This window comes from Uranotaenia lowii, chromosome 3, assembly GCF_029784155.1.
Source record: "Uranotaenia lowii strain MFRU-FL chromosome 3, ASM2978415v1, whole genome shotgun sequence".
Lineage (NCBI taxonomy): Eukaryota > Metazoa > Arthropoda > Insecta > Diptera > Culicidae > Uranotaenia > Uranotaenia lowii.
The window spans coordinates 154,071,941-154,097,717 of NC_073693.1; the positions used below are offsets into that span (position 1 = coordinate 154,071,941).

The 25,777-nt window shown below is 35.5% G+C and overlaps 1 protein-coding gene across 7 annotated transcripts in view; it reads left to right on the forward strand.

Moving 5' to 3' along the window:
* Window positions 1–25,777, forward strand: part of LOC129751092 (aldehyde dehydrogenase family 3 member B1-like) — a 56,187-nt gene extending 30,410 nt beyond the window's left edge. For 2 of the 7 annotated variants that reach the window (XM_055746378.1, XM_055746383.1), the window contains 9 exons: window positions 16,189–16,223; window positions 16,286–16,344; window positions 16,406–16,808; window positions 17,073–17,467; window positions 17,533–17,730; window positions 18,475–18,590; window positions 20,025–20,160; window positions 20,233–20,383; window positions 25,146–25,361. In XM_055746378.1, the coding sequence (XP_055602353.1) occupies window positions 16,189–16,223; window positions 16,286–16,344; window positions 16,406–16,808; window positions 17,073–17,467; window positions 17,533–17,730; window positions 18,475–18,590; window positions 20,025–20,160; window positions 20,233–20,383; window positions 25,146–25,160 (1,508 nt within the window). In that variant the 3' untranslated portion in view covers window positions 25,161–25,361. Of the gene's footprint in view, window positions 1–4,734; window positions 4,991–16,188; window positions 16,224–16,285; window positions 16,345–16,405; window positions 16,809–17,072; window positions 17,468–17,532; window positions 17,731–17,975; window positions 18,092–18,474; window positions 18,591–18,747; window positions 18,864–19,314; window positions 19,431–20,024; window positions 20,161–20,232; window positions 20,384–25,145; window positions 25,362–25,394 lie in introns of those variants that run through there. The other 5 variants (XM_055746384.1, XM_055746382.1, XM_055746380.1 and 2 more) reach the window with 5 other exon arrangements.

A 25,777-nucleotide genomic window follows, 5' to 3' on the forward strand; every position in this document is an offset into this window, starting at 1 on the left:
AATGATGAAATAACAATTCAATTAAGAAATAATGGTTTAAAGATGATGATGCATAATCTAAAAAGTTTAATTATACAGTTTTGAAAACTTTGGAAAGTTATCATTACAAGTATTTTTGGCATAACTATATAAAGTATAGATAAAATTGAATTCACTTACCAGAATTTGTTTAAACCTGCAAAGCGATTAGTTTTTTCGCTTTAAAAATATATAAAACTCAATTTGATTTAAAGCTTCATTTATTGCTTTCGAATGTGATGTTAAGCATTTAGAATAACAAGAAGCACAAAATAAAATTGTAACTGAAATTGGTTTCTTGAAGAATATTTCATATCAGCACGATTTTTTGTAAATCAATTTTTTTAGTAATAAAGTAGAGGATATAAGATTTTAGATTTTATTTTGCTAATTCTGATGACCATCATGGCTTTCAACTTGTTAATGTTTTAAATTAGTATTCGATGTATCAAGTTTGATGTTAAAATGGTTGGTTTCAAACTCTGAATTTGTTTCGTGACACTTCCTAATTAAAACCCATTCTAACGACAAGGTAATGTTTCTGAATGTCAAATTTAAAGTTTTAATACAAAATGTTGATGGAATTGCAAATCGAAGTTTACAATTAAAAATTCGTGAACAGCATATATGTAATTTCATAAAGTGAAATGTCTCAAGTCTAGAGTGAGTTAAGATAAATTTCCGCCGGAGGCGAGAAAAATTTAGTAATTTCCCTTTACTACGTTGAAAATTTTACTTGAAAAAAATCTCCATGGGGGGGGGGGTTAAACCCCTAAACCCCCCCCCGTTCGCACGGCCTTGGTTTTGTGATAGAGCCTAGTATTTTGGTTATGAAAATCATGCAATGAATATAGTTAACAAGCGATGACGAGTTGGTCATGCACAAAGAAATTCTTTGTATATATAAGAGTTGTACGTTGTTATCTAATTTATTTTATTTGTTTTATAAATAAAACAGTTACGTGAAATAAGTTTAAATTTTGAAGCCGATGCGAAAAATAGCAGACTTCCTAGATTTATAATACAGCAATAAATTTGTGTAAAAAAGGCTTTAACAAGCCTCAAACAATTTCAGTAATGGTATTCTACTTATCATGGTATAAGCACTAGTTATTGAATATGTTCCAGATATTGAGCACTAGTAAAACACAAGCCAATCAAAACTGTAATGTATTAAACAAAAATCGTTGTTTCATTTTGAACACCTTTGTAGCAAAGCGTTTCCCACTAAAAAAATACGTCTAATTCGGAAAATTCAAACGAAATTATGGAGGATTATTACCAACTCCCTAAATTATACGTATAAATTATATAATTATAAAATTTTATGTATGTTACATTTCATAAATATGAGAATCTTCATTCATTATAATGGGAAGCGTTTATCAATAAGTACAATATATCATCAAATTTTGTTAAAATTTATTTGTGGATTCATTGAATCATATCATTATGTCAAAACGTTAACGTTTATCAATTTCTAACAAAAATGCTTCAGGGATTGTCAAAATTTTGTCAATTTTTGTAAATTTAGTATTAGAGCCCTACTTTTATCAATTTGGAGGGTTTTGATAGTATTTTAGAATCTATTCCCGGTCCTAAAAACGGATTCAAACCAAATTTTACGTTGATATAGTTAAAATTGTGTAAACTTTTTTGTTCATTTTGTATGGAATCCCCCCCCCCCCTTTTTGGATTTGAAGGGGTTTGGAAGTATTATAGAAATTATATCCGGTCTTGAAAAAGGCTACACACTAAATTTCATGTTGATTGGTTCAATCGATTCCAAAAACTGTTGGAATTGTGTCATATTTTTATTGATTTTGTAATCCATCGAGGTTTTTATCATATTTTTGGTTATTTTTCTTTACGAACCTCCGTTTTTGGATTTGGAGAGGTTTGAAAGTATTATAGAAACCATTCCCGGTCTTAAAAACGACTTCACGCCATATTGCATATTGATCGGTTCAGAATTTTAACGAATTGTGTCATAAATTTTATTAATTTTGTATGGGAGAGCCCCTTTCTTAATTTGAAGGGGTTTTAAAGTATTAAGTCTTAAAAACGGTTTCACACCAAATTTCTGGTTGATCGGTTCAGTAGTTTCCGGAAACAGTTCGAATTGTGTCAGATTTTTCATGATTTTGTATGGGAGACGAGTGCCCTCATTATTTAAATGGAAAGAGTCTTTCAATACAACATATTATACAATTATATCAAATCATGTTTGCCGAATCACTAAATCATCTCATCTTTAACAACGCTAATATTTATCAACTTGTGACAAAATTTGTTCGAAAATTGTACGAATTAACCATATTTTTGAAAATTTTGTATCCTTTTCAAAATGGTAAACGTTAAGAAATCTTTAAATAATCTGGTGACATCAAGAACTTTATTATATGCAAATTTGATCAATATCGTTTGAAAATTGTTCGAGTTCTGATATATTTTACAATGAATATGTAAGAATCCCCCTCCCCCCTTTCTACAAAAATATTTGTAAATACAATTATTGGTGCAAATGTACATCAAACCTGAAACCAGAAACCGCCAATTTTAGCGATGATCAGTTCAGTAGTTTTCAAGTCTATAGGGATCAGACAGAAAGACAGAAAGACAACACTCATTTATATATATCGAGTGAATTTTAGGAATTATGTTCGTCAAGTTATGTCGTAAGACGGAATACTATGTAAATAAAAAATAATCATTTATATATATAGAGATTTCTTGCTCTTCTCATTGTTCACGGGGTATGAAATTTTATCAACCATTCATCCCGGAAAGTATTAAGTGTAGGCTGAAACAAAGCAATCGAAAGATTCCTTTTAATTCAACCACGGTAAATGAAAAATTCAGATATCGGTATTTCGATAGCAACTTATTATCATCTTCAGTGAGTGTTTTCGATTGATGAATGTGTATCGTTTCCCTCCCTACAACAGAGTATTTAGTATAATTTTTACGATTTTTTTTTATTTTAAACATGAATATGTAAATTTTTTTATACATGTCACTATAACGTAGAACCCGTAGAAATTATTCAAATTTTATGGAATATTGAAAAACCGAATAATAGCACGGGATTAAACTTTGAAACTTGTTGTATATTACTTCTCGGTTCATTGAAAAGTGAACTACTTTTCCGTTAACTAGTAGATATATGGTTTTCACTTATTTTTTCAATTTACAAGTTATGATAAGTTCGTGTACGTCTCAACATGTTGAAATTCTAAAACCTTTCCGGGAAGGGCAGTTTGGGCATGACATGAAACCGGTCGTCGACGCGTTTCCTTATACAAATTCCTAATTCAAAACATTCTTTTCCCAGCAAATTCAGCAACTAAGTCACTTTAAGTTGATGGACATCGTTGACCGGGCTCAATTAAAACATACCCACCGGTTCAACGTTTTATGGTGCAGATATTTTTTTACATAATACCAGCTAGCACAAAAAGGCAATGCTTGCATACGGGCCCATAAGTGTCCGACTGGCTGGCTCACTTGGGGAGTCAAGAAGCAAGCAACAACAAGTGAAGTGTATTAACAGAAAAATGTACATTGGATTACCCAATCTCATCCAGGCGAGTTTTTTTTCGTAGGCACTGAGACATACATTCGTACGTACATGAAATCATGAGTCGTCTATATTGCCAGTTCATCAGTTTTGTACCAGACATTCGGTTGGTTCGTTAGTTTTTATAGTGAATATTTCGGACTAACCTCAAGATTTGACCCATTAAAGTTAAGTTAAAGTCATTCAGGACAAACGATGGGGCGAGAATGTATTTTTTATTGTGCGTTGCTGAGTGCATATTTGATGATTCGGAATTGTCTTTAACACCGACGGAATACGGCAATTATATCGAGACCAGTTTGTGCTCTCAACACCCCACCATTTTGCGTGAAGATTTTCAAGAACTCAAGTCTGTTTGAAGTGGAGTTTTATTAAAAGCTCGGGCTTACATGGTTTTGTGTATTAATGATTTCTAGAACTAGAATTTGTTTGTATAACTGACACCTTTAATTTTGTATCACCGAGTAGTCTGTCAGGCTGCGTGATAAACAACTGGATCGGTATCGCATTGTTATGAATGAAACATCTGACATTTTTTTCCCAACCGGCGCCGGTTTTGGTTTATTTTACAGGCGCTGGTTTGTGGCATCGTTTCGAAAATTGTTACGACCTGGATCTCTTCAGCATATTTTTGTTGAATCAAATTTTAAACTTTGGATTTATTGTATTGATATAAACAAGAAGAAATTTGTGAAGTTTTATGTATCGTTATCTGTTACTTATTGATTTAGTGACGTTGTGTACTGATACTCAATTAGAACTCTGATAAATTGATTATTTGAAACCTAATTATATTCTAGGTACAGTATGGAATGATTGAGTATTGTCAGTTGACTTTCATCCTGTAACGTGAGCTGAAACATTATATTCCCCTTTGAGTGTAGAATTAAATGGAGCAAGATCGTTATCACACCCGAAAGGGCAATGTATTAATATCTGGTTTTTTTTTATTGATGTATACAACAGAACGCAGAATTCCATTTTAAACATACACACGCACCGGTTCAGAGGCGATATTTTCCTGCAGTGCGCGTGCTCACCGGTTAGATCTGTTCATGGACTTTGGAACAGACTTTGACTCACAACCATTGACAGATGATTGTTGTTGATTATTTTCATAATTCAACATAATATATAAATAATCAACCGCAAGTCAGCTGTGAACGATTGAATCAAGTGTCACTGAATAGATCTATGGATGCAGTTGTTTTTCAACTCATACCAGCAGCAGTGCTCTAACGAGTGTGACAGTACCCTACCGGTTTGAATACTTTTCAGTAGGTAATTGGCTTGTCGGCAATAATTGTAGACGGTGTGCTGTGAAATCAACTGTGTTTTACGTGTGTTTTGCTAATCATCCTAGAAAACAACATACACATAAAACTCCTAAAGGTAAATACTATTCCATTGTAGAGAATTGCTCGTGAATCGTCGTTTGTGGTGTGATGAATCACACAGCTGAGGGGAGGATACGTTGTGCTGTACCAAAACAACTTTGACATACGCTCGCATAAATATTACTGTGGGATCATTGAATAAAATGCTTTGGTTGATTAAGATTATAGACACTATAATTTCATATAGTCTGGCAAAGAGAATGACGGGAGCCAATCGAACTGTCATTCGCGGGAGCCAATCGAGCAAACTTTCTAAATATTGGAAAATCATGGTGGAAGTATTGTGATTGACAAAGCTTTTTTGGCATTTAAGTAACAATAACTAAAGGTATTTCGTATAATTTTCACTATTTATTCACCTATAGATTATAACATGTTTTCCAAAAACGATTTCAAGGTCAATTAACAAGAAAAGCATTTAATTTACGAATCTAAAAAACTATTTTAGACTTTGCAACTGGAAAGAGTTATGAAGAGCTTGAACATTATCATAGAATGCTCGATTGGCTCCGCGCGAATGACAGTACGATTGGCTCCCGTCATTCTCTTTGCCAGACTATATGAAATTATAGTGTCTATAATTAAGATGATGAAAAATTACGGGAATAAAACAAGAGAAAAAAAAATCTTAGTCTTATTAAAGGTAAAAATTCTTGCAGGGCGTATCAGAAGGCCAGTGTATTCGATAATTTTCATAGTCTACTGAGTTTTCATTTTAAAAAATTTTCACCAACTCCAAAAAAAATTTTTTTTTGGTGGTTTCAATTTTTGTTGTGCTAACTCATAGTACATGGAAAATAACAGATAGGCCATTGCGCTTAACCTCACTTGAAAGCTCCGTGTATATACACAGCATGCTTGCATTCTAACAAAAATATTTATGTAAATTTGGCGGTTTTATATAGAATGGCAATCAAAATTCTTAATTTCTCCATCGATGGCCATTCGATTCTTTTGAAAAGGGCTTCAAATTTCAGATTGATTCTTCAGGCTTATCGGGAACCATTTTTTGTGTTGGATTTTCGGATCTGAACCGTTAATAATGAGCATTCATAAGAAATTTTCATAGCCGTCCTTCTTTGTTGAAAGTAACCAATGTGATGTCCTCTGTTTATGTTGAAAATTTGATAAATGATCTAATAAAGTTCGTGTTTCTGTGATGAAAAGTCAATTTTTTTTAATTTTGATTCAAATCGCATTCAAATGGTCACACAAGGCAAAACTATTACCAAATTCTGATTTCAAATCGACAAAAAGCCCATTTCATTTTTCCCTTAAGGTTAGTGCTTCTCAATTTATAGAAAAATGTGATTTTCTGATAATTTTCATACATTTGCCAGTCCAAAGTCCAAAACTATTTTTCGAGACCGTAATTTTTCATATTGGTTTTGTATGTTGGTAACGAATCATTTAGAAAGATTTAGAATATAAATAGTGCATTTTTTTGTATATTGTGATAAATAAAACAGAGACGTAAATACCTAGCAAAATATTTTAAATGCGTAAATAAATTTTAAAAGAGGACTCGTTTTGAAAGTGAGAGCGGGGGTTATTTAAGGACAATAATTCTTCTGTAAATAGCAAATCTATCTTGTTCACCTTATGATTATCTTATGGTAATCTTTCAATACTATCTGAGTTGTCTCGTGTGAGTTTGTATTTCAGCTTTGAAAATAGGAGGGGTTTTTGAAAATGTAGTCCTTTTTCCTAAATACTCATAAACTTTTTGTAAATTCTTTACTTGAAACGGCTCATACCTTTACGTATTTTTACAATTTGTATGCTTAGCTAACACTTGTTTAGACGAAAAAAAAGGACAGAAAGGGAAATATGAAAATAAAAAGAATCACAGACGAAGATCAAAAGCGTTTAGGAAAAGATACATTTCGAACATGTAGTCCAAGTCCAGTACAGCTAACACATCCCTCACTGGAACATCGGGTGGTTTTTTTGGTCTTCTTTAGGTTCCGCTTGACAATAGCCCAGTATTTCTCAATTGGGCGGAGCTCTGGCGTGTTGGGAGGGTTCTTGTCCTTGGGAACCACCTGCACGTTGTTGGCGGCGCACCACTCCATGGCCTTTTTACCGTAATGGCAAGATGCCAAATCCGGCCGAAACAGTACGGAACAACCGTGTTTCTTCAGGAAAGGCAGCACTCAAACACTCTTTCACGTAAATTTCTTGGTTGACAGTCTCGGAAGCTATGAAAATGCTGCTTTTCAAGCCGCAGGTACTGTCGCGAACTTTGACAGTTTCATGTGCTTGAAAATATCTGCTACTTTTCCCCTTCCTTTTGCCGTATAAAACTCCTGTCCCGAAAGCTGCTTGTAGTCGGCTTTGACGTAGGTTTCGTCGTCCATTACCACGCACACAAACTTCGTCAGCATCGTCGTGTACAGCCTCCGGGATTGCGCTTTGGCCGTCGTATTTTGTTTATCATCGCGATTTGGAGTCACTACCTTCTGGTAAGTCGATAGTCCGGCTCGTTTTTTGGCTCGATGCACGGTTGCAGACGATACACCCAGTTTATTTGCGGCATTTCGGAGAGAGAGGTTAAAGTTTCGCTTGAAACTACCGGCAACTCACTTTTTCCGTCTCAGCGGCTTCCGGTTTTCGATTTCCCCCCGATCCAGACTTCCTGGCTGTCGACAAACGTTCCCCAAATTCTTTAATTACATTTGTAACTGTTGGTTTGGCAACTTTTAGCGATTTTGCCAGCTTTGCGTGCGAGTAGCTCGGATTTTCGCCATGCGCGAGCAAAATTTTGATACGCTGCTCTTCTCCCTTGGACGGCATTTTGATAACTAAAAGGTGAACTCCAACATCAAAATAGGAGCAACATTCTAAACACACACACACACCTTCAAAATTAGGGGTGTTCAGATTAGCATTGGGTGACTACACACATCTTGAACTGGCTGATACACAAGGTACAACTAATAATCAAGCCCAACACAAGATGCCAAAATGAGTATCCTGGATTCAATACTCATTTCAATTGTTGCTATTGAGGATTAGTATGGTACCGTAATGCACACCGTGTCAAGTCAATGTAAACATGTAGGGATAGTCTGGAACAGCAAAATACACTTTTCAGGTGCAGAGAACTCATACGACCCTACATATAAAGATGCTGTTTCAGGAAGGCAAGGGAAGGATTATTTATGTTTATAAAAAATCCTACTTGGTAGATAGGATTGACAAGAGATTTTTCAAAATAAACAAATACACAAATAAAATGGAAAGAGCTCACCAATTCTTGTACCAGCTGAGTTCATGAATAACTTGAAATGATGGGATCGATGCTGCAATGATACCATCATCTGCTCTGGTATAGGTACCCTGGCTGCTGTATTGCCACTTGCGATGCTTTGAAATTCAGAAGGACAGAAAGGGAAATATGAAAATAAAAAGAATCACAGACGAAGATCAAAAGCGTTTAGGAAAAGATATATTTCGAACATATAGTTTAAGTCCAGTACAGCTGACACAACCCTCACTGGAACATCGGGTGATTTTCCTCGGGCCCGAAAGCTATCTATGAAGTTCGTTCTAGCGACAAGGTGGTCCTCACACGACCAAGCAATATAAAATAAATATCATTTTCAATTGGAATTTAAATTCGGAATACGAAATAGTAAAGCTAGAATTCACTATTGGGAATAAAGAAAATTGAACATATTTTCAAACAGTCTACTCGACCTACACGAGAAACTTAGTGTAGGGGAGAGTGGGGATACTTGATCCCCTTTTCTTATTTTCACCATATCTTTTTGGAAAAATTTAGCAACTCGCCGTCTTTGACATTTTCTGACAGCTTCTAACTTTAAGTTTACATGCTCCAAGAATTAGAACGATACTTGTACCCGTTGATGAACTAGAAGCATTTTCGTGGGAGTAAAAAAATTGCGATTTTTCTGAAGTTAGGGGAGACTTGATCTTTTATTCAGGAAGCCCTAATCCTTGTTTAAAAATCAAACAAAACCCCAAGATAGAATGTTGATTGACTATTTTGGTCATGTTTGTTCTCATTTCACAATTTATAACAGACATAAGAAGAAAATTCAATAACTTTGTCTCAACGCTAATAACATTGCATACTTAAAGGCGCTATTTTTTATAATTAAGAGAAAATTAATCATTTTTGCTCTTTCCTTCAGACAATTGTTTGATCAATATTAGTTTTTGGATAAATATTAGTAATTTCGTAATCAGCAATCATAACAATCAATTCAGAAGAAGAATATGCCGTTTGGAAGGGGGATCAATTGTACCCAACTCTAGAGGATCAATTGTACCCATAATCAACATTTTAGAAAACTTTTTCTGAAAAAAGTTGAGAGTTTTCCATTGCTTTGAAAATATGGCATTATGAAGTTCATTTTACGCTCGAACGATTGATACATTGGAACAAATATTTTTTTCATAATTTTCCCAGGTAAGGAACATTTTAATGTGATGAAAAAAGATCTTCAAGTTACATTTTGTGAAATTTTTCAAACAAAGTTAAATTACTCAAACAATTATTTTAGTAAAATTTTTTAAACTACAAGCATTGTTATTTTGCTTATTTTGGCACATTTTTCTAGAACATTTGATCTTTGTAAGACATTCCAGTTTCGAGATATAGCTAAGCAATCAAGTATCCCCAGGGATCAAGTATCCTCATTCTCCCCTACTGTTTTCGGAATCCCTTGAAAACGTTAGCTTTATATCATGGCATGGTGTTACATTTTTCAAACTATTACTGAAAACTTGTTTCAATAAATTTTCGTTAGGACAAAATGCAGAAACTGTATTGAGCATTTTGCACATATTTGTCAACTTTAAGTATATAAACTCCATGTACCTTAACCTAAAATTTATATTTCGTTGAGTTTGTTTGAATTGTGAATTATCTATAACACTTCTCCTTGTGCATACTTTTAATTTCTTTGATGAAAAATTTAATTTTTAATTATTTTTCTTAACTGTGTAGTGTATTTTATATCTATTTCCAACAGTCGACTTTACTGTAAGTTATTGAATTGTGGTAGTGATATTAGTGAAATAATTCTATCCTAATCACAAACATTTTTTTTTGGGAAAAAACAACCTCAAAAACGATCATGTTTCATCTACTACCTAGTTGTTTGTTGAACTGAAATTTCGAGAAGTTATTAAAAAAGCAGATGATGTCATTCGAGCCAATATAGCTTAGCTTAGCTTGTTTGACTACTCATATCAACCTTAAATCGTTGAACTAGAAGTGCGACAAATTATTTTTTTAAATAACTGCAATTCATTTTGTAGATTTTTGTTACCATCATTTTTTATGCACTTCGAATTCCACAATCGTTTGCGTGGCTAAGCAGAACAAGTTCCACAACACGTCGTTACTCCGTGATTGATCGAGCCCATAAATTTTGTGCAAACTCCAAAAAAATGTTGCTTGGGATTAGCAGTGCATTCTCGATGCACCAAACTGATGCCCTCCCTTTTGAAAAATGATCAATAACGGCACCGGCCACGTCCTAGTAGTCAATGAGGATAAAAAGAAAGAATGTTAGTAAGATACTCTTCAGGTTCAACTAGCAACCTTTCGTCCCCGAATACTCTAAAAAATAATTTTAAATATTCGGAAACAGAGATAGTTTTGTATAACCAGCTATGGAAACAGTCTGTACGTCTGCGAATCTATATTGAGGTATCTCAGGACGGAATTTTGTTGGTAAATGAAAGGACCAGGAGGCTCCTGAATGAACTAAAGAGGTTGGCCGGAAAGTCCGATTGGTTCGCTCACTGAGTGCCATCGTGTGTATTTTTTTCGAATGCGTTCGGGGAATGGGTTACCTCAAAGAGTGAGCGAATCATTTTATGTTCGTCGATTTATTCGCCAATCACCATCCTTGCCAGGAGCCATTTTGATAAATGCCCAAGCAACCAAAAGTCCCATATCTACTTAAACGCGTGTTTCCAAAGTTCGAATTTCCCTGCACAAAGGTTCCAAAGGAAATCGTTACCGAATTTTCTCGAATGCGAGCATGATAGTTACAAAATGTTCCTTAAATAGCCTTTCTGTGACACGTCAATCGCATCAATCAGTATTAAAGTTACAAATGGGGCCTCAAATAGCCTTCCATGGACTTGAAGTTCCAAAAAGTTTCTCAAATAGCCTTTTTCTGATATGTCAATCGCATGGTGCAGTTTTTTTTCCCTTCACGTCCTAGACAAAGCAAAAAACAAACCTACACCTCCTATGCTTCTAGACATTCCCCTTGGAATCTCATATTTTGATATGGTATTGATCTAGCTGGTTTCCCTTTCTGTTATTCTACGATACGTCTCGTGCTCAAGCTTAAGACTTTATATCGAAAAAGGATATAAAGTATAAAAATATCAATAATTTGATTACAGAGGTGTCAAAGATAAATAAATGTTTTCATGACATAAATCGTCATTCATTTTACGTTGAGCAAAAAAAATAAATAGAAAAATACAAATGTCCAACAATCACGGAAACGTTACGAACTTTGCATAAATATCGAATTAAATACATCCTTATCGATATGATTGTCATCAAATCAAAATTATTTAATGCTACAGCAAATATCGACCGTACCTGGTTATGCTGGAAATGAAAAGAAAAAATAATCATTTTATTCAAAACCTAACCTACAAATATTAAAAAATCTTTTCTGTTAAGATACTGGAACTGTAAAAGGATATAATACGGCCCGACCGTGGTTGAGTTGTTCGTTTCTAACTTCAATTAACGCCTCAATTTCAGATCAATTCAATTATAGATCAATCTGAATTGATCATGTACTTCACATATTATCAGGCCACGTAAAGAGTTTTTTTTATTTTCATTTTACCTGAATAAACAACACACCTAAATCTCAAATCATACTACCACCACCACAGAAAAACTTATTTCAAAATGAATTAACTATCAGTGACCTAAAATCGGATTCATCTTTTTGCGTTTCATAAAAAAATTAAGTTATTAAAACTAACAAAACTTTCGTTATTTTCAATTGATTTGATTGCAGTTTATTTTTTAGGCATATGCTACTTGAGCTTAGTGCATGTGGATTTGAACAAATTACTTTTTATTTTATTCGTTTTTTTTTTGTAAAAATGTTCAATTCGATCCGTAATATTGTTTTAATTTAAAAATGACTGAAATTATTAATCTTTGTTCATTATAATTTGTAATTTGTATCGCTTTCTCAATAGTCATTATAAATAACCTTTTTAATCGATTAACTTTTTCAAACATACATCTTTCCAGAAAAAAACGAAATTGTAGCCTATTTTCCTTAGATGTTCCATTCCTAGTCTAACGTGGTCTAACTATTTTAAATAGATTTTCTTCGAATTTTTCTAAACAACTTAATATTTAGTGACAGACGATGCTTACAAACCAACCTCAGCCGAAATTAATAGACGAAGTTCAGTTATTACCGTCAAACGGGGCATCATGCAACAGCGGGGTTAGATGCTACATTTTCATAACACTACACTGAATCAATTTTTAAATTTAATATAACAATACAAAGTTATCTTTTAATGATAACAAAATGATGACGATATAATTTCTCGCATCTTAAGCTAGTTCTTTAATGTTTTTTATTTTTATATAAAATTTGAAAAATTGAGCAAAAAATTTACAAATTTTAACATTTTTCGATGCCCTTAAAAAACTTTACCCAGTAAGACGGATTGGCTTTATAATATTACCTACAAACTTTTTACTGGTTTCCTCATGCTATACCAACACTGTTGGTGTAAAAATATTTATCGAGCAACCACTCAATTTTTTAAATTACCTAATATTTTTATTATTCAGTTTGGGGTCTGAGGTAAAATGCATCAAAATGCAAATCAATGAAACGCCTTGTAAATCTCGTTTCTATATGCTGGAATAGGAATGTTTTGCATCACGCGTTTGTAAACATTAAAATTTCTTTCATCCAAACATTTATTCTTATGATTTTAGCTTGTAGAATTTTTCGTAGTATTATTTATCCCCTAAATGTATTCAGCATACTTATTTTCAGAAAAAATGTGAAAATTTAGTTTTTTTCAGAACAAAAAATTACTGCAACTGGTGTTGTCATGCGTAATGGTCTTTAAGGTATCGCAAAAATATTAAAAGCTAAAAATTTTCATACGTGTTCATAAAATTTTTCATTAAAAACTAATTTTGTTGCAAGTTACCCGATTTTCTGAGGAGGTTGAAAATCGCATGTTTTGAGAAAATGAAAAATAACTAAAGAAACCAATATTTTTTCTAATTACGCCAATTCGATGTCCTATCATCCATGAAACTTTTGATGCATAAGGGGTAGGATTAACTGTGTTAGTTTTTAGAAGCCATTGAAGTTGAAAATTGTTGCATGTTGCCCCAGTTGACGGTATTAAATAAGCTTAAGCTTAAGTGAGCTGATAATGCTTTCATTACATTAGCATGATGGGTCATACGATCAATGATCAGATGGAATTATAAAGTTTATCCATAGTCAGGTCTATGATTATTGGTCGAATGCTATTTCACTACAATCGTAGCGATTTTAATGACACGCAAGTAGGCTTACTTACTGTAAGTTGAGAATCGTTCCGGGAAATATTTTCACAATTTGGCTGTGTGGCAGCGGCCTAAAGAATACTGCCACTGGGATACTGGTCCATGTCGTACGAGGCGACTTATCCAGTACTTCCCAGATACGTTTATCTCATATTTCTGTCTATTGGAAATCAATGAGGCTGTATCTGGGCGGGGGAGAAAATAGGTCAAGGTCAATTATTGCATGCAGAGTTCAGAAGTTTTTCAAGTTCAAAACATTGGAAGGAAATGTTTTGAATCTGAATCAGTTTTAAATTCTTGCTAGTATTTTTTAACCTTTGTACGTATTTTCTCTCGAGAAGGGTATGCCAATAGTGCATATGTAGTACTTGCATTTGCACAAGCTGTATTCTTCCATATTTTCTCGTTCTACCAATTTGGAATATGATTTTTCATTTAGCAAATCTCTTTGCTCTCCTAGTAACTCCGTTCAATAAAATCTCTTACGGTCCCATTGCTTCTGGCTATCTGTTAATATTAACCGATTTGAAATCATAGAAGCATATGATCTAAATTACGTTAGTTATATCTGTTACGTCAAGCGCAAAATTAGTGTATTTTCCTTATAATGGACAAGTATTCAGTCCCTTCTATCTTTGGATTGGCAACAGAATTTTGTGGATATAAATGTCCGTTTATATAAAGATATTAAATTGTAGAAATTGCATCATGGTTATTCAATCATTGAAGCCGTACAAATATCGTTTCCGTGGAAAAAAAAAATTTCAAAAAAATATATTTTTTTTAGGGTTGCCTAAAGGCCTCAATGTTCCCTATTAAATCAAGTTTTTGATCAAAACTTGTACCGCATGTCGACAGTCATATCTATTTCACCTAATATATGTCACTTCTCTTGTATTGAGACATGTTCCCTTAGCTTTAGGATGGTATAGTGTTAAGAAGAGTCAAAGCTCCTCTAATATCGTACTCTGATATTCCGTATCATACGTCAATCCTGGTTCTGGAATCCACTGCTACAGCTTCGTGCAGTGTTAATATCGCCTGTTTCAAATTTGGCGTCACAGAAGCTCATTGAAGTCCTCTAACCAGAGCGCTAACTGGTCAGTTAAATAAAAATATATAAAATCAAGACTTTGTGCTCTGAATCTGCTTTATGGTTAAGCTATGATTCAGATGTACTATTGTATGTATGTATGTATGTATGATTCCCCCATCGGTAGCAAGGTCCAGCCTATGTCTGTGTGGCTTGGCCTTCGAATTGACTTCTAGGGCTTCCACGGCCGATGGTTCGTCGAGAGAAGGCATCCAACCCTAAGAAACCTACAATGGTTGGCAATCCACTCCACTTGCAATAATCGCTATGATTCAGAGGTACTGTTGTACCTATATTTACCTTCCACTTAGTGTGTACATGTCCCTCTTTTGCCCGACTTATTTTTTTTTTTTAAATGTATGTCAGAATTTAACAAAGGAAGTTTAAAAAAATGTACTTATTTCCAATATTTTGATTGAAAAAAAGCTTCATTGCTTAAAAATCCCTATGTGGATAGGCTAAATGCCAACTTTGCCATTATAAAATCGTTTATTTGCCCTCATGGTAGCATCCTGGTTAGAACATTTTCTAATCGTTGTAAACTCAAATCTCCTGAATTTTGTAGTTGTGAATCAATAATGTATGATTCTTTTAGCTCATATATGCCTGTTTTTCGAATGCTAGAAAGCTTTTATGTACTCTCGCCTATCCTGATATAAGTGTGCCTCATTCTAAGAATTTAAACTAAAATACCTAACAATCTGTCATTTTTCACCCAATGTGGTTATAAGCTTCAATGCTTCAAAATTCCTACGGGGATCGGCTTCATGCCCTAAATATTTATTTATTTTCTAATCCCTTTATGGTTTTCAGGTTTCTCAGGTATATGATGAAATCTGTAAAAAAAAGGCTAGGCACAATTTTCCCGTTTGTTTGGATAACGTGCCGCTATCAAGCCTACCCCTTTTCTGATACCTGAACTACGCCAATTCGATGTCCTATCATCCATGAAACTTTTGATGCATAAGGGGTAGGATTAACTGTGTTAGTTTTTAGAAGCCATTGAAGTTGAAAATTGTTGCATGTTGCCCCAGTTGACGGTATTCAATAAGCTTAAGCTTAAGTGAGCTGATAATGCTTTTATTACATTAGCATGATGGGTCATACGATCAATGATCAGATGGAATTATAAAGTTTATCCATAGTCAGGTCTATGATTATTGGTCGAATGCTATTTCACTACAATCGTAGCGATTTTAATGACACGCAAGTAGGCTTACTTACTGTAAGTTGAGAATCGTTCCGGGAAATATTTTCACAATTTTCCATCTACCTTCGTTTGACATTGTGCAAAATAAGTTATGCTTGTAATCATCATACAATACACACACTTTACAAGACTCGTACTCGTATGTATGATAAATGAGAGATTTAATGAATAAAACGTTAATTTATAAAAACAACGCTAGAAAACTAATAAGCAACAAAATCTTAGGCTCAATTATAGTAGGTAATAAAGTGTTGCTTACTTCTCATATAACTTCAGTTCTACTCTTTAAATAAAACACTGTTTCCGTTTCTTTTGTAGGTATCATACTAGACACCAGTATGAGTTTCGAAGACGTACGTATTTATCACGCTAATTAAATACTTAAGATACTGATTTTCTTTTATCTGTTTCTCAGACTGTACAACAGCTTCGCACATCATTCGTCAATGGGAAAACACGGAATGTGGAATTTAGGTACTATTTTTTATTTTACATGTTCATTATTATACATTTTAACGTAAATGTGTTATTTCAGATTACAACAGCTGAAAAATCTCCTTCGAATGTACGAGGAAAATGGCACCGAGATGGCTCACGTCTTGGCCGCGGATTTGCGCAAACACAAACAGGAAGCATTTGTTATGGAGATCGATTTCCTAATCAACGACCTGCGCAACATAATCTACAATCTGCGCGAGTGGGTCAAACCGGACAAACCGGAGAAGTCGATTGTCAACATGCTGGACGGGGTGCACATCTACAAGGACCCTTTCGGGGTGGTACTGGTGATCGGCGCTTGGAACTATCCGCTGCAGCTGACCCTTGTTCCGGTAGCCGGTGCCATTGCCGCCGGAAACTGTGTGGTAATCAAGCCGAGCGAAATCGCGGCAGAAACGTCAAAGTTCATTGCTCGAACCATTCCAAAGTATCTGGACCCGGTGAGTTCTGCAAGAGTTGCGTAACTCGAGAAGTACGTTCACGAATCAGTTTGGCATTTTCGCTATTGCTGCTCGTGTTTTGGTTGATTGAACTTACTTATTTGCCATCAGTGGTTCCAATTATTTGCTTAATGATTTCTACTTTTGTTGCTCTTTTATGTCATAACATTGGTCATATGGAAATTAATCTCAACGTTTGAAATTCAGCTTTCTGATTTTCGAATTTCTTTGGCTGTAATTGTATAATTTCTTATTATTTCACAGGAATGTTTCCGAGTGATCGAAGGAGGGCCGAAAGAAACTTCGGAACTTTTGCGGCAGAAATTCGACTACGTTTTCTACACCGGTTCCAGTCGTGTCGGAAAGATAGTGCATCAAGCCTGTAGTGAAAATCTTACGCCTTGCACCTTGGAACTGGGAGGAAAGAGTCCCTGCTATGTTGATAATACAGTAGATATAGCTATAGCTACGAAACGGATCCTGTGGGGTAAATTTATCAATGCCGGGCAGACCTGTATTGCTCCGGATTACGTGCTGTGCACAAAAGAAGTTCAGGATAAATTTGTGGAGGAGTCGAAGAAGATTTTGAATGAATGGTATGGAACTAACCCCAAAGATAGTCCCGATCTTTGCCGAATTATTAATCAACAGCATTTCCAGTAAGTTACAACAATGTTTTTTTTTTAAATGATACAGATTATATTAAGCAAACTTTCCATTGTAGGCGATTGAGTTCGATGATTAAAGGTTCAAAAGTGGCCATAGGTGGAGAGCAGGATTCTTCAGAGAAGTACATTTCTCCCACGATTCTCGTAGACGTTAGTCCGAACGATCCTGTGATGCAGGATGAAATTTTCGGGCCAATCCTACCCATCGTGAATATCGACAACGCGTATGATGCCATCCGATTCATCAATTCCAGGTAACAATCCGATAGTCCAACTCAAGATAAAATTGTTCAACAAGCACCCATCTGCACCAATTGAGTCATTTTCTTAGTTTTTAATTTTCGAAATTTTCAATTATTCGTCTTTTAATTTCTTTTGTTTATTTTCCTGATTTCCGTGGTTGCATGGTTTGTCATCTTTTCCAACCAAAACAAAAAAAAAACATATAAAACGTATCCATCATTGATTGGATGTGCGAAAATCACTTCAAAATTGCCAGATCACCTGCGCTTGTCATGTACATCTTCACCCAAGACAAAAATCTGCAAGATCTCTTCATTCATAGTACTAGATCGGGCAGTATGTGTCTGAACGATACCATTATGCAGTATGCGGGTAAGGACTTTGGGTAGTTTTGATTGGCTCTTGAAACGCTTCCACGTTTAAAATTGAACTTTTTTTAGATCGATTCACAAGGTGTCTGGTTATTAATCTCGGGGTGAAGGATTTCTTTATATACCTATCTAGTATTGGCGTTATCTAGCATTCCTTTTTCTAAACATATATTTCCGTTAAAAAGTAAGGGATATTTCACATATGCGATGTTAAACAAAAAGTTCTTGGATTTGTTTGTATTTTTCTAAATTGGGTTACAAACTGATAAAAATACATCAAAAATCAGTTTATTGTTCATTTTTAATTTCTTCCATCTACACTAACTTATATCAATTTTTTATTATTTTCTTCATCAACTAATCCGTTGTCTCTAAATCCATTAGGGAAAAACCACTAGCAATGTATATCTTCAGTATGAATGCTAAGGACCAACAATTGTTGGTATCTAACTCTTCAAGTGGTGGCATCTGTATAAATGATACAATTTTACACTTATCAGGTTAGATATGTATATTGTCTTCTTTCTAAAGCATGGGATGTAAATGGTATTGTCATGTGTAGATTCTGTTTTTTTCTGTCATCTTTTGCACTAAACTTTTTTTCCTGATTAAGTACCTTTCTTCGTTTGCTTAAACACACTTACTATGTTGTCCTAGAATAAAACCGCTGTGTTTGTACATTTTCACCAAAAATGGTTCTGATACCAACACCATCATGCAGAATACTACAAGTGGTGGCGTTTGCGTCAATGATACAGTGATGCATTTTGCAGGTTAGCTTCTGTTTTGGTTCTAGGTGATGTCTCTGTTAGAACATGCCAGTTTTTGTAACCTCAAATATTCTTTGTTGTTTTTCATTGCGCCAAAAACTCGTTATTGAATCATTTCATATCATAATCAAAATCATTTTGAGACATTCAGTGACAGAGTACAAGTGAAGCCTTCAATAACCTGTATTAAATATGTATACACTTGTATGTTAGTTGTGCTGGGTTAAAACTCCAGATTGCATACGTCAACAAATCTTATAAAGCAATTTTTGACGGTCGCCATATAGCGAAACTGATATCCGCATACAACAAGACCTGAATCACCGTCCATATTTTCCTTAGCAACTTTTACATATTCACTTGAACTTTTCACTGAATTGATCTCTTACCATTAATTGTTATGTGTGAAACAGCATGGATTGAAAAGTAATTAACAGCACATATTCCTGTACAGAGACAAGGCCCTCGTAATGTATGTGTTCAGTTGCAATAAAACAGCTATAAATTCGCTTGTCGATAACACATCCAGCGGAGGCATCACAGTCAACGATACAATCGCTCATTATGCAGGTTCGAAATTAGAAGGTAGCATGAAAAGATCGATCATTTTCTCTAGATTCGGACAAAGCAATTTGATTTTTTGTAAAGTATAAAAAACTACTTGAATGTTTTGAATAAAGTTAAATTTATATGTAAACATCAAAACCTAGAATGAAGACTGTGGGACTTACTTCGTAGACAGTGAGAGTGAAAAAAATGAATGGTCGATCTTACCTTTAACAGTTTTTACAGAAAACTTTTCAAAAGGATTTGAATGAAGAATTTAAAAAATGCCTGATTTTTGTCCGAGGTAACAAATGAACACATGAGCATGGTTGTTTATTGTTGGGCAAGGAGAAAAATGTCATGAGTGTCATTATATTTTGGTAGTTAGATGGTTTGTATCATTTGTGCCTGACTTATCAAGGATCTTTCGATAGAATATTGTCAAGTCCTTTTGAAAAGATTTTCGAAATTTGTAAGCTTTAACTGTAAATAGAATATTTCAAAGATTATTTATATTGTGTTATTGTTTTCTAACCATTGGTCAATACAAACTTCAACTTTCTTTGCTTCAAAATTTTAACAAACTAATGTGTTTTTTCCGTTAAAATTTACTATTAGTTGAAACGCTACCCTTCGGTGGAGTGGGGCCAAGCGGAATGGGTGCCTACCATGGCAAATTCTCGTTCGACACCTTCACCCACAAAAAGTCCTGCCTGACCAAGGACTACAACATGATCGGCGAAAAGCTGGCTGCGTAAGTACCCCGATAGTTTGTCGAACATTCTAAAATTACAGAAACAATTTTCTTATATTTGTTTGGTTACAGCTCTCGGTATCCACCTTACTCGGATTCCAAGCTATCGTTCTTGACGATGCTGCTCAAGAAAAGACAAGGAATAAATACTAAATATTTGCCATATTTGTTTATGTTTGGAATTGGTGTAGCATCTACGCTGATAGTAAACACTCTCATTAAGGTAAGAACAATGTTGAGAATTAATTAGTAATATCGGTATGGGTTGCATGATAATTGTATCATACGATTAAGTCGATGTAGGGTCATTTTTGAATTTCTCAGACCCCGGAGTATAAATTGCTTCGTTTTGGTTCAAAACTTCACCTTGATTTTTAGCAAAAATTTCAAGTAACATTTACGTGAGTTAATTTGAACTTTTAGGTTTGTATGGAAAAATTGAATGTTTTGTACTGATAAATCAACATCATTTTTGTTCTTTCTGTAAAACCAAGCCTGCTAATGGTTTTTGTGCCAACTTATAAATTCTCTAAAGGAAATTTTCCGCAAAACTATTTTGTCCGAGACCTTAACTTTATATCTTAATAGGCAAAAAAGTTATTAGCTGTTTAACAGGGATATGTCTTTAAGCATTGAAAAACAATAAATTCAACTGACATCACTCCTTGTGCCTCGCGAAACATTGCATGAAAAGTAGTCATGCAATACCTCGCTAGGCAACCAACAGTGATGTCAATTCAATTTATTGTTTTTCAATGCCAAAAGACACTCCTCCATTCAATACCTAGTAACTTGTTTGTCTAATAATTTACGAAGTTACGGTCTTCGACAAAGTTGTTTAGCAGAAATTTTTCTTTCAATAATTGTTCAATTGGCACATAAACCATTTGCAAGCTCCGTACCACATAAGAAACAAAAATTATGTTGATTTTTCAGTACAAAATATTCAATTTTCGCATACAAATCTAAAAGTTCAAATTTACTCATGTAAACGTTGCTTTGAAATTCTGTAAAAATCATGGATGAGCTTTGAACCAAAACGAAGCTTTTTAGACCTTAGGGCTTCAGAATTTCAAAAATGACTCCAAATCAACTGCTATTTTTATCACGTGGAGTCCTTTGCTCGTCAAATATTGCAGCTAACGGTTCTGGAAATAGCTCTCCACCAGTTTACAAAAATAGATCTGTATCCTAAATTTTATCAGCGACAGAACAATTGATGATGGCTCCCAAAATTCAGCCTTTACTCCAATCATGAGTTCTCGATATTGCAACTTAATTGGCCTAAGATAAGAACGCAAACGGATCTCGGACATTCGGCCGAAGACCGATAGGCCGAAAGATGTTAGGCCGAAGGTCGCTAGGCCGAATGGGTTAAAATGCCGACGGATGTTCGGCCGAATAGGACAATAGGCCGAAGGTTATTTGGCCGAATATTATTTGGACGTTAGGCCGAATGATCATTAGGCCGAATGGTCATTAGGTCGAATGGTCATTAAGCCGAATGGTCATTAGGCGAATGATCGTAAGGCCGAATGGTCGTAAGGCCGAATGGTCGTAAGTTCGAATGAATGCTAGGCCGAAAGGTCGTTTGGCTGAATGGTCACTAGGCCGAATGGTCATTAGCCCGAATGGTGGAAAGGCTGAATGGATGCTAGAAGGTCATTAGGTCGAATGGTTGCTAGGCTGAATGGTCGTTGAGCTGAATTTATGCTAGGACCATAAGATATATTATCGCTTTTTGCATGTTAGGCCGATCGCCGTCGTTAGGCCGAAGGCCGAATGGTCGTTAGGCCGAAAAGTCATCAGGCCGAATGGATACAAGGCCGGATTCGACTATTCGGCCTACCGTCCATTCAGCCTGATGACCATCCGGCCTAGCATGCAGACAAGTGTAAATGATTTCTAATTGACCTAGCGAAGATTCAGCCTTATGACCATTCGGCCTTACGACTATTCGGCCTTACGACATTTCGGCCTTACGACCATTCGGCCTAATGACCATTCAGCCTAATGACTATTCGGTCTAATGGACATTTGCCTAATGATCATTTGGCCAAATGATCATTCGGCCTGATGACCATTCGGCTTAATAACCATTCGGCTTCATGACCATTCGGCCCAATGACCATTCGACCTAGTGACCATTCGGTCGAACATCCTTTCGGCCGTGCGTCCTTTCGGCCTAACAGCCTTCGGCTGGATAACCATAGGCTGGATAACCATCGGCCGAATAACTCATTCGCCCTAGTGGCCTAAAGGGTGAAACGGTCAAAATTTGATCAAGGAAAAACGCTTGCAAATTGGTGAAATCGTTTATTTAAAAAATCAAATTAAATTTCTTTTTGAAGTTTGATTAGTATAAAATTCAGGAAAAATATTCAGTTAGGCTTCAGCTTTTCCAAATCAAAATTGCCAGTTTGCCTTGTCCTGCTGCTCATTCTTAGCAGTTTTTTAGATCTTCTTTAGGTTCCGCTTGACAATAGCCCAGTATTTCTCAATTGGGTGGAGCTGTGGCGTGTTGGGAGGGTTCTTGTCCTTGAAAACCGCCTGTACGTTGTTGGCGGCGTACCACTTCATGGTCTTTTTACCGTGATGGCAAGATGCCAAATCCGGCCAAAACAGTACGGAACAACCGTATTTCTTCACGAAAGGCAGCAGACGTTTATTCAAACACTCTTTCACGTAAATTTCTTGGTTGACATATACATTACATAAACATTATATTTGTAATGTTCCCGTTAAACTTAGAATTAATCTTTCATGTAGACTATTCAGTCAGATGAAATGTGATAATAAATGTAAATGTAAATGTAAATGTAAAATAAATTTCTTGGTTGACAGTCCCGGAAGCTATGAAAATACTGCTTTTCAAGCCACAGGTACAGATGGCTTGCCAAACCAGATATTTCTTCGCGAACTTTGACAGTTTCATGTGCTTGAAAATATCTGCTACCTTTCCCCTTCCTTTTGCCGTATAAAACTCCTGTCCCGGAAGCTGCTTGTAGTCGGCTTTGACGTAGGATTCGTCGTCCATTACCACGCAGTCAAACTTCGTCAGCATCGTCGTGTACAGCCTCCGGGATCGCGCTTTGGCCGTCGTATTTTGTTTATCATCGCGATTTGGAGTCACTACCTTCTTGTAAGTCGATAGTCCGGCTCGTTTTTGACTCGATGCTCGGTTGTAGACGATACATTCAGCTTATTTGCGGCAACTCGGAGAGAGAGGTTAGGATTTCGCTTGAAACTACCGGCAATTCTCTGTGTCGTCTCAGCGGCTTCCGATTTTCGATTTCCCCCCGATCCAGATTTACTGGCTGTCGACAAACGTTCCCCAAACACTTTAATTACATTTGTAACGGTTGATTTTTCAACTTTTAGCGATTTTGCCAGCTTTGCGTGCGAGTAACTCGGATTTTCGCGATGCGCGAGCAAAATTTTGATAAGCTGCTCTTCTTCCTTGGACGGCATTTTGACAACTGAAGAGTGAATTCGAAAATCAAAATAGGAGCAACATTCTACACACACATACCTTCAAAATGAGTGGTGTTCAGGTTTTTTAAATGCAAAATTGAAAGAAATACGTCAAGTTGATATTGACCAAATTTTGACCGTATCACCCTTTATTCGGCCAGATAACCCATTCGGCCTAAAGTAAAATATGTTTGTATAGTATATGGGCGAGCAAATAATCAAACAATCGTCGTGGAATCATCGAATTTACACACGCCCTTGTATGATGTATGGTCCGCTTAATATGAAACATTTTCAGCTTCTCTATCACTCACTACTGCCTAAACACCCAAGATTTCCAACGATACCATGCTTAGAAACTTCACATTTTCTGTATCTACTGAAGTGAAGTTTTTGCATACGCAAGGCGCGTACATGTCTACTAAAAATTTGCAAAGTTGCAAACCAATGAGTAGAAAATGTTAAGAGTTGAAAATTCACTTAAAATATTTGAAAAATAAAGGTGATGAGTGATGAGGCCAAATCGAAAACAAGTTTCGAGGTAATGGCTGAGGCCAACCAGCCATCAATACCATCGATGGTATATTGTCTTATACACAGTACACGATGAAATTATGTCCGCGCAGATAAAGGCTGCACCTACTGAGATGATCCTGTAGGCATAGGAAACTCGGCAAGTTGTCAGCCGATAAGGGTTCTGTAACGAGTTTCTGTTGCGTTCTTCATCAAGGATGAAGCTCTCCGCCGCTCCTTCGTTCCATAGTTTTGAAAGAGCTACTCTTGCGAGAAGACGTTAGTTATTGTTCTTTAGATCATGGCAATTCAGTATAATACGGGCCAAAGAGTCAATTCAACCTGTATGATGTTCTAGTTCTTCTAGTCTATCTGAAAAGCTTGTGTTAAGTTTAAAAGTTAAAGTTATTTCGGCGGCTACGCTTCGCCGCCACGAGCATCTGGGTATGCCTCTTCTTTGATGTCCTTCTGGATTCCCCTCGAACGCTTCTCTGCAGATCTCGTTCACATTTTTTCGCAGCGTATGTCCAATCCATCTTCACTTACGCTCTCGAATCTCGATTTGTAGCGCCTGAAGCTAAATTGGAGAGAACACGCTTTGAAGTATTTGTGTTAAGCGATTTTCCATACATTTTTCGAAAAGCGGTAGTTTTCGATCGAGTTAAGTAGTTTGTGACAACACATTATAAAAAATATGAAAATTTTTGGAAATAAGTAAAATTGTCTGGCTTTATTAACTAAATATTGATCATTTTTGCATTTATACCTCTTTAGCACTGAGGACTAAGAATATCTTTCATACCCAGAAAATTTAATATTCATCTTAATAATTTTCCTATAATGCTGTTTAAATTTAAATTTTCCTTAATCCTTGTGTTTATTGTACGCTGCAAACATGTTTTTGCCTGTCGCTTTCACTGTATGTTGCAGATTGTTCTTTCAACACAGCTTAAGTTCGTGTGTCAAATTCCTAATTCCTGATTGTTTCTCATTTTCAGCGACGTTTGCACTAGGGCACTAACAATGCAGTGAAAGCAAGCCATTTTGAACAGTAGATTCCGATGCCGTGTATTTTTGCATAAATAGTATTGTACCTGCATTCAGAAAAGATTTGTCAGTATTGCGGGCATTAAAGCAAAATGTTTGCAGCTACAATTTACTCTTAAGTGATTCTTTGAAATAAAATGAATTGTTACAATTGTTGCGCTAAATAAGATGTGTTTGTTTTTATTTCATATCCCATCCAGGACGATGATTGAACCGGTCGGAGTAACGATTTGCGGTACACGAGCACGTCGTAAGTGAGTGCTGCCCAATAACTGGGCGTGTCAGGGGTAAACTTACTGTCACAAATTGACTGTAAGTGGTGTTTTTCTTTTTGTGATAAGTCTACATCATAGAAAACTTTTTAAAATGTAGGGCAAGGGTGGCTACATCAAGTGGATTTCTTATAATGGTCGATTACTTGTTAATTTTTAATAGATTTTTTAAATTTTATCTTTTCAACTTTTCAAGAAATGACTCGTAGTATAGAGGCATTCGTGTAGAAGTACGTTTATTTATATGAAAGAGAAAAAAATGGAACTTCAATTCAGGGAGTTTAAATTGATTAATAAATAACGAAAAAATA